The 8,922-nt window shown below is 51.1% G+C and overlaps 2 protein-coding genes across 2 annotated transcripts in view; one reads left to right on the top strand and one right to left on the bottom strand.

The window, feature by feature from the left end:
• The window catches only part of AURANDRAFT_55087 (hypothetical protein), a gene marked incomplete at both ends in the record, with an annotated part of 2,060 nt that extends 1,439 nt beyond the window's left edge, over nucleotides 1-621 (bottom strand). The window contains 2 exons of the mRNA XM_009042347.1: nucleotides 1-112; nucleotides 178-621. Coding sequence (XP_009040595.1) covers nucleotides 1-112; nucleotides 178-621 — 556 coding nt within the window. The remainder of the gene's footprint in view (nucleotides 113-177) is intronic.
• Nucleotides 622-7,081: 6,460 nt separating this feature from the next.
• AURANDRAFT_70378 (hypothetical protein) overlaps nucleotides 7,082-8,922 on the top strand; it is a gene marked incomplete at both ends in the record, with an annotated part of 1,920 nt that continues 79 nt past the window's right edge. Inside the window, 8 exons of the mRNA XM_009042381.1 lie at nucleotides 7,082-7,177; nucleotides 7,224-7,420; nucleotides 7,464-7,632; nucleotides 7,688-8,012; nucleotides 8,064-8,218; nucleotides 8,270-8,336; nucleotides 8,394-8,554; nucleotides 8,598-8,922. The exon at nucleotides 8,598-8,922 is cut by the window's right edge and continues 79 nt beyond it. Of these exons, the coding sequence (XP_009040629.1) occupies nucleotides 7,082-7,177; nucleotides 7,224-7,420; nucleotides 7,464-7,632; nucleotides 7,688-8,012; nucleotides 8,064-8,218; nucleotides 8,270-8,336; nucleotides 8,394-8,554; nucleotides 8,598-8,711 (1,284 nt within the window). The remainder of the gene's footprint in view (nucleotides 7,178-7,223; nucleotides 7,421-7,463; nucleotides 7,633-7,687; nucleotides 8,013-8,063; nucleotides 8,219-8,269; nucleotides 8,337-8,393; nucleotides 8,555-8,597) is intronic.

Raw genomic sequence — 8,922 nt, 5'->3', positions numbered from 1 at the left:
CTGCTCGGTCAGAGACGTTAGGCTGAGCGATTGAAACATGCAGATCGAGGCGTCCAGGGCGGAGTAGAGCAGGATCAAGTGAGTCGATGCGATTTGTCGCGCCGAGGATTAGCTGCGCATTATTTTGCTTAGCGGGTCATGACGTTTGGAAGAGTTTCCGACACTGCCACTAGCCACACCCTTGTTGTTGCCGCGAGCGTCGTCAAGCTCGCTGAGGAGTGTTGCAACAAGGCGGGCATGAATCGTTGAGCCATTCGCACAACTAGCATTCACTCGTGTGCCACCAATTGCATCGATCTCGTCGAGGTAGAGCACGCATGGGGCAATTTCACGCGCGGTGACAAACAGTCTACGTATAATCGCCTCTGATTCGCCAAGGAACGGTCGCAAGAGGTCAGTAGAGCTAACCTGAACAAATTTAGCTTCAACTTTAAGTGCAACTGAGCGTGCTAACAGTGTCTTGCCATTCCCGGGTGGCCCGTGGAGGACAATGCCGCAAGGAGAGGCTATTTTGAATCGTTCAAATCTAGTTGCATGTTCCTGTGGCCAAATTAAAGCTCTTTCTACTTCGCGTTTTGCAGATTCACAGCCCCCTACGCCATTCCAGGTCGGCCGCAGCATCCCTGTTCGCCCCAGTACGGCATGATGTGTATCTCGTATACCTGTTTCGATGCCTTGCCTGTCCAGTCTGTATGGTGTTATCGAAGTGGCATTGCACATGTCACTCCAACATAAGCTGATAGACATGTCCTCATGAGCACGCACAGCTGCGACAAGAATGGCTGCATCAATTATAGTGGCAATATAGCCACTGATGTGCCCCATCGGCCAGCGTGCTAGGCCAGATGAAAGGATTTGCGAGGTAAAGCCCGTCATCAAGGGGATCCCAGCCAATTGTGTTGTGCAGATGGTGGTCCGAAAAGCATGATCAGCAATCGGGACCCGCAATATGGATTCATACCGAGAGACAAGACAGTAAGGGCAGGCAGCTCGTTGCTGTGAGTTCGGTGAAACAACGGCTTCCTCCAGCGGCTCGTCAGACACGATTATCACCCCAGCAAGTTTTCGGTGACTTACTCTCCGCTCGAAGCAATTAATTTGGTTTGAAACCTGCAGTGCTGCACCGCTACGTTGCGCAACCCCATGCAACTTTCCTTGCAGATTTCCATGTCGCAAGGCTCGCATTACACAACCAAAATTCTCGATGATCACCATACCATTTGTCTCTGCTGCCGCTAGCATTGCGCCGTGTAAAGAGGGAGAAGGTATCATCTGTATGTCATCAACTTTCTGCCTGACCCCACAATGGATGATACGCCCCCCGCCCCCTCCCAGAGAAGCTTCATCAATGGCAAGCTCGGCATCACAGGAGGTGACGGTTATGCCTGTGCCCCGAAGCTGCAGTATGGCTTCACGAATAATATAGGTCTTTCCCGCACCACCAATACCTCCGAGAAAAAGGGCTGGGGTGGTGTTGAACAAGGTCCCTGTGCCCAGTGTGTCCATCTTTGTGCCCAGAAACGACAAAACGGCACTTAAATCCACCAGCTCTTCTAATAGTCTCACCCTAGGGCAAGAGTTAACAAGAAGTGAGGAATCGCAGTCCGATGTTGATGTTTGCCGCTCAATCGCGGTTGCCCCCACAGACAAGTGAAAACCGTGGCGAATATTAACATGATTGCCTTCCATTCGCTTCCTGACGGCGAGAAATACGTGGAGATCACCAGCTATTGTCACTGCAATAGAATCTCCTATATGCGACGCATATAGAAGGGTACACAACATAATAATTACCTCGGCAGATTGTACTAAAATAAGATGCAAATTGACTTTGCTTTTGGATCACTGCTGCCATGTGAGCACTAATCTTCATGTTAGCTCCCGTAGACATGACTGGGCTCGGCGCTTCCATCCAAGACCGCAGTTCAACAAATTCAAGAGTCCCGGGGTCATCAAAGGGGGCAGCGACGTGCACGCACAGTGTTTCGCCAGTCATCACTTTTAAATGCCTTAAAACCTACATGACACATGTTTCTCAAGTCATGACTCATCAGACAAGGTGGCGGGCCCAATCGTGGACCTCCAGTACATCCTGGGGCATTGCTTCATCGAGCGATATGCAATTGGTTGCTGTTGTGCCTCGGAAACAAATTTGGACCGTGGCAAATGGTTGGACTCCCAGCTGCGCAAGTGTGCCAGGATTTACCTTCACCGCGTGTGTTGGCAGCTTTAATGGGCCTATGCATTATGTAGATCAATCACTCATCCTCGACCCTCGATTGCATACCTATAGGTGGGCCACGAAAAATACGGAGCTTCATAGTGAATGGCAGAGTCTATCGGAAAGCGCGGAGAACATGGTAGTCAAAACTTGCACCAGCGCGCTACGCTTACAATACTTGTACATCCCAGGGAAATTACGATGTTGGAACCAATTATCCTGATAGGCCGCAAGTTATTTTTTTTAATCGTTTGCTCGCGCTCATGGCCCTACAGCGCCGCGAGAATGCGAAACTGTGCAACGACCCCAGTGACTTCGAGGTCCGCATGAACGAGGGTGAGGCACATGCGAAGACGCGACGCTCATACGACCTCGAGAGAGACGCGCTGCACCCTCACGACCGCTCTAAGATAGTTTTCGAGCCATCGCAGCAGAAGCGATGTCGTCTGGGATCTCCAGATGGCCCCTAAGAGCCTCCGGGTTGACACGGGCGTGGTGCGCGGGCGACCAACGCGCGTAAGACGTTTTATTTGGCTGGATGATGATAGGTAATGAAATGCAATAGTTACCGGAAACACATTGTACTGCCGTAAATGCAATTTTCTCTAGTTAGAGGAATATGCGAGTATCCCTAGTAACGCCGGGGCCCCTCCCCCTTGTACTTTATTACTCTGCCGTTTATGCGAAGGGCAATTACGGGGCTGCACCTAAAAAGGGAATTTAAGTTCCTCGTTGTCAGTATAGTGAACTTAAAAAAGGGATCTATCTGAGTAGAGTACTGAGGTAAATACGGCGGATAATTGCGCCGCATTGTCGGCTTCAAGGTAAACTAAAGGTAGATATTGAAGGCGGAAATCCCGCCACAGGAAGGCTTTGAGGGTGCAGCAGTTGCCACAAGAAACGCAGCTGTATACTTTCCAAGTGGATTTACCCCTACCCACTCCCAAGGCGCAAATTGCGGGATTCAGCTTGCTGCCATGGGCCACGGAGATCGCCTTGGGTCGCTTGGGGTCACCGCTGGGTCCGGCCCCATTTGGGGCCCGTGGCAACAAGCCAACTAGTCACAGCCGGCTCGCATTTTGCCATTCTCGAGAAGATATACTTCATCACTTCCAATAGGCGCCGCCATCACGAGATTTTTGGAGTCACCAAAGGCCCCACGGCGTCTCCTGCGTGTGTAGCCCATCGCGTTTTGCTTGGACAGGGCAAGGGAAACAGATGCAGGTCGATCTATTGTATCGACACATGTTTGTCATAGGGAGACTGAAACGGTGAGTGCATAGAGTGCGTATCACTTTCTCCGTTTGAGCTTGGAATCCCCTGCACATTGGGATGTAGATGTTGCTCGAGGTTCATCCGGCCATTCAAGGTTGCAAGCGCAAGCTTGGTATTGGCAGCGATGAAAATTGCTATAATCGCAAAGGAAGCTGCAGCGCTTGCGAGGAGACCAAACGTGAGAGCTCTCTTTTCAGCATTCTGAAGTGAGTCCAAGAGGGACCGCACCGACGAATTTGTGCAAAACTCACGCATGGACGCTATTGCTTGCGATGGGTGTTTAACATATTTATTGTGACAACTCGCAGAATCGTTAGTCTCAGTATCAACCTCCCTTATAGTCGTACACAAAGGACAGGGCTTGCAGACAGGCGTCTTCGGCTTCATGTCCGCCGCCTTCAATGTAGACGCTTGGAGTTCTGCCTCAAAATCAGTAAGCGAGAGTTCTCGCACGACAATCTCACGCTCTGCAATCGCAACATTGCCAGCGGCATCAGCAACGGAGTAAGGAACGGCAAAAAAGTACTCTAAACTACCTGCACTCGTGATTCTTGTACGCTTTTGCCGTGGCAGACCAAGGATAATTGATTCTGGGGGTAAAACAATACTCTGGCCCGATACAGCATCAAAGTCGGTCGCTGTTGCACAGCGCCCGGCATCCGGACGATCACAGAGAGCCTCCGGTGAGGATCTGATTAGTTCTGCAATTTCATCAGAAATGTCCCGAAACACATCTGGCACATGCATCGTGGAGCTAGCAATCAACGCTGGGAGCCGTTCACGTCGGCAGCGCTCAATTCTGATTTCAATTGGATTTTGCCCCCATAGTGTGAGCGAAGGATTTTCTATATCAAGGCATCCGGAAGCATTTACATATCCCCGGGGCTTGCGCCAGCCTCCGGAATCCCAGTAACTCACCTTGTTTGCAAAGCCGTCGCCGATGGTCCCTCTAGAGCATTTGCACGAGTAACCATCGATGAGATTCACGCATTTTGCTGCATCCACACACTGATGCGCACACGCACCTAAACACGTTGTCTGGCTTCATGATGTGAGGCGGGGCACAGGTTGGCACTCTTACTACTGCACTCATTCAGGTCAACGACTTTCACCACTCGTTTTGCTTCTACAAAGGGAGGATAAGTCCACGGCGTGTCGATGCGGTACGCAACGTTGTAGGTACCGATCTTGAAATAGGGTGTCTTATCGCGAGTACCACCCCCTCGATCACGCGATGGAAAATCGAGAGGCTCGCTGTAATGTATAGACAGAGTGCGCGCATAAGCAGCTGCATTTTCATCAACAATAAGAACACCGAGCTCCTCGTAGGGCGCAGAGCACTGGTCGAACTCTACGACAGCGGGGCCATTTAGTTGTAACACGGGCAGCGTCTCATCGACGCAGCCGACTGATTGATCAATATGCTTGAATCCTTCGTTACAAGCACATCGGACCTCATTGCCGTCATCGATACACTTCGCTCGTTCACCGCAAGCAACGTCTAGACACCGATCTTTGACACTGCGCTGGCACCCACAAGGTAGATTCTCGGGACTTGTTGGTGTGCCCCTGGAGTCGACGAATGCCTCCACCACATTATCTTCTTGAGAGCACCTGCGGCCTGTTCCCACGAACCCTTGTGGGCACCTGCAGCTGTAGACCGCCTCCCATCGTCCAGAGCCACGATCCACAAGATTACGTGCACAGTCCGCCGCGTTTGGAGCGCACACGGACTCACATTGATCAATCTCACATTGAAACGATGCGACACACTCTGCTCTTGTTGCAGTCTTTGTACTACCACTGCAGCAGCTAGAGGTGTTGGGATGACCACCGCAGCGAAATGCTGCTTTCATTGGTGCCTGGGAATGAATTCAGTCCAAGGCTAACAATAATTAAGAACACACACGGAAAACTGGCAAAGCTCCCATGGCTACACACGCACTCATAACCGCCGTCGGTATTCACACACGTCGACGAATCGTCACATGCGTGTCGCCACTCTTGCGACAGACGCTCATCGCACTCATTTGTATCCATAATCCTGATCAACGTTGTGTAACAACGCTTGGCAATCTCACCCACGATCTTTACATCAGCCACAATGTTATAGCTCCCGACAGCATGGTGGACGAAGTCGCCTTCCCATGTTATCATCACATCTTGGACACCTTCCAGCTCTTCATTGATCAATGTCGTGACTGTGCTGACGACCCCACTGATGCCCAGTGGTGCATCGTGCTGCTGGAAACTCAACGTCTTCAGCACGCTGCATTCGCTGGCGTCGGACCTCAGAATAATACCTGCAAGTGCAAAACCCAATTCGAGAACTCCGGACCGAGGCATGACACAAATTGTAATTGACGGTTCAGAGTGGCTCTAGTGGGCCCGCAGTGCTCTGCGCCAGCCTAAGGTGGAGAAAAGATGATTGTCTCATTAATGTTCTCTCGGCAGAATTCTACACCATAGATGTATATGTACAGGTAATCTTCACCGTAGAATTACATATTAAGGAATGATACAAGATATAGAATGATATAGTTGGATTAGGAGCTGGGTGTGCCTTCAACATGGGCTCCACCCAGCTCGGGGACTAGCCTAGTCTAGGACCCCCAGGAAAAGAAGATTTTCCTGGGGTGCGCTCCGGGCGCACAATAATAGAAGAGGATGTCAGCGACAGACGCCGGCCCGGGCTTGTCCGTCTTCACGGGCGTCCCGTCGGCGTCGCCCCGGCCGCGCTTCTTCTGCGGGAATTACCCGGCAATTGCCGGTAATTACCGAGGCCTCCCGGGCATTACCCGGTAATCCGGTCCCCATACATAGCCCCATACCCCTAACAGGCACTACGAAAAACCCAGCAATCTCAATTAATCGAGCTATGGACGATCCCCGCAACTGTATTTTGGCTCGAGGGAGGGTGTGCGTTGGCACGATTTGGGAGAAGGGGGGTGAGATTAAGACTGCCAAGTTTCAGGTTTGAAGACCATGGGGTTGGGCGCGCGCGCCATCGTCTAAAAGGCCATAATGTGTGCGGTGTAGTGAGGGTGCCGCAGTGAGGGGCCGCATTGCCCCCTTTCTTTCTTACTCACCTAACTCCAGCGATTGAGGACAGAGAGCCCCGACCCGATTAGTCTACCTGCTTGAGTAGGTAGTCTACTAAATAATTATTACCGTACCCTAGTCAGGAGTCAGGCTGAGGGTAAAATACCTCCATAGTGGGATTATCGCCGAGGCATGCTGGAACTGCCAACGGGCCCCCGCACGACGGTCGGGCCCCGGGACGGGGGCCGGGGACGGCGGGCACGGGGGTTCCGGCACGGTCACCGGTAAATGCGCTCCCGGCACGCGGCCCGGCACGGGCCCGGCACTCGGCACGGGGCCCCGGGCACGGCCCGGGCACGGGCTGGGGACGTGGCCGGGGACTGCGGCACGCACCGTCGCGCAGGGCCCCCTCTGCCAGCTCGACGTCGTCGCCATTAGCCCCTCCACGCCTCCCTCCCAAGCTAGTGACAAGCAGGAAAGAAAATCATAAAATTTTACGTCCGAGCATCAGTGTGGTAGAGACCTGCGCGTTTAGCCTGCAGGATGGATATAGAAACGATTGATGATTTGGATCCAGAAATCATGACGATGACATCGGATGAGATTCGTCAACGTAAACGCTTGATCGAGAATGACGTTGTGACCTGCGCAAATTTTCGAATAACCCGTCAAAACTCGAATACAGGTTCGAATTATGAAGTCGGAAATACAGCGCATCAAGCACGAATCAGAGGCACAGCGAGAGAGAATAAAGGAAAATCAAGACAAAATCAAGCTCAATAAACAACTCCCATATCTTGTTGGTAACATCATCGAAGTATTGGAGCTTGAATCTGTAGATGGCGAGGAAGATGGGATGGCACAGGATGTAGATTTGAATAGGTGCATCTTGGGGTGTCATTTGATAATTCATGATCAACATCAGGTCAGGAAAGTCGGTGGTGATTCGGACGTCAACTCGTCAGACAATATATTTGCCTGTCCCAGGACTTGTTGATACTAAAGAATTAACACCAGGAGAGTTGGTCGGGACTAATAAGGACTCTTACCTGATTCTAGAAAAGCTCCCCGCCGAATTTGATTCCCGCGTCAAAGTCACACATCATCGCCTACAACATAATGTTTCTTCTCATTTTCCTCGCAACCTAGGCCATGGAGGTGGACGAGAAGCCAACTGAGGAATACTCAGACATTGGTGGCTGTGATAAACAGATAAATGAGTTGATTGAAGCTGTCGTATTGCCGATGACTCATGCAGAGATGTTTTCTGCTATTGGGATCCGTCCCCCCAAAGGCGTACTGCTTCATGGGCCACCCGGAACCGGCAAAACACTCCTAGCCCGTGCGTGTGCCAAACAAACTGACGCAATATTCCTCAAACTTGCCGGACCTCAACTCGTTCAAATGTTCATTGGCGATGGAGCGAAGCTTGTACGTGATGCTTTTGAATTAGCCAAGGAGAAAGTCAATGCAGGCAAGTTGACAGTACATCAGTACCCCTTATCTACCGACTGAAATGTATCAGGTAATAAAAGCGGAGCTATTATCTTCATTGATGAACTTGATGCGATTGGCACAAAGCGTTTTGGAGGTGAACAATCCGGCGATCGTGAAGTCCAGCGCACCATGCTTGAGCTCCTGAGTCAGTTGGACGGTTTCTCCTCTGATGATAAAATCAAGGTATGATCTCCAGTTCAAATTTGTAATTCATTCAGTGTTGAGAGGAGTCAGGTTATTGCGGCGACAAACAGACCAGATGTTCTCGACCCAGCCTTACTACGTTCTGGTCGGCTAGATCGTGAGTATCTGTGTCTTTTGTTCCGTGCCAGCGGGGCTCGATGATGATATCTTGCAGGTAAGATAGAACTGCCTCACCCCACTGAAACAGCTCGTGCTCGTATCATGCAAATCCATTCCCGCAAAATGAATGTCGATAAAGATGACGTAAATTTCGAAGAGCTCGCGCGATGTTGCGACGATTTCAATGGGGCTCAATGCAAGGCTGTTTGCGTTGAGGTAAGCAGAGCATTTTCTAGGCTGGAATTAAGCGCGCTCCTAGGCTGGAATGCTCGCACTTCGGCGTGAAGCTGCATTTGTGAAGCATGAAGATTTTATGGAAGGGATATCCATCGTTGCTGCAAAAAAGAAAGGCTCGCTTGAGTACTATGCGTGAATGTGATTGAAACGCTCGTAACCCAGTCTCCAAGACCACTTGGTCCCGGACTTAACTTACTGTGCGCTTCGTAATATGGATCAACCAAATTCGATTACTGGATCACAAAACGACCGGGAGTGCCGCGCTACAAGTTCCGGGGAGCCCCGACCCAGCGCTCCGACCCCTCACCTATTTCAACTTTGGCCCGTGGTAAGTGGGACTAGTAGTA

This window comes from Aureococcus anophagefferens (assembly GCF_000186865.1).
Source record: "Aureococcus anophagefferens unplaced genomic scaffold AURANscaffold_30, whole genome shotgun sequence".
NCBI lineage: Eukaryota > Pelagophyceae > Pelagomonadales > Pelagomonadaceae > Aureococcus > Aureococcus anophagefferens.
Note: the sequence above shows the minus strand (reverse complement) of the source record. Positions and strands in the feature narration are given on the sequence as shown.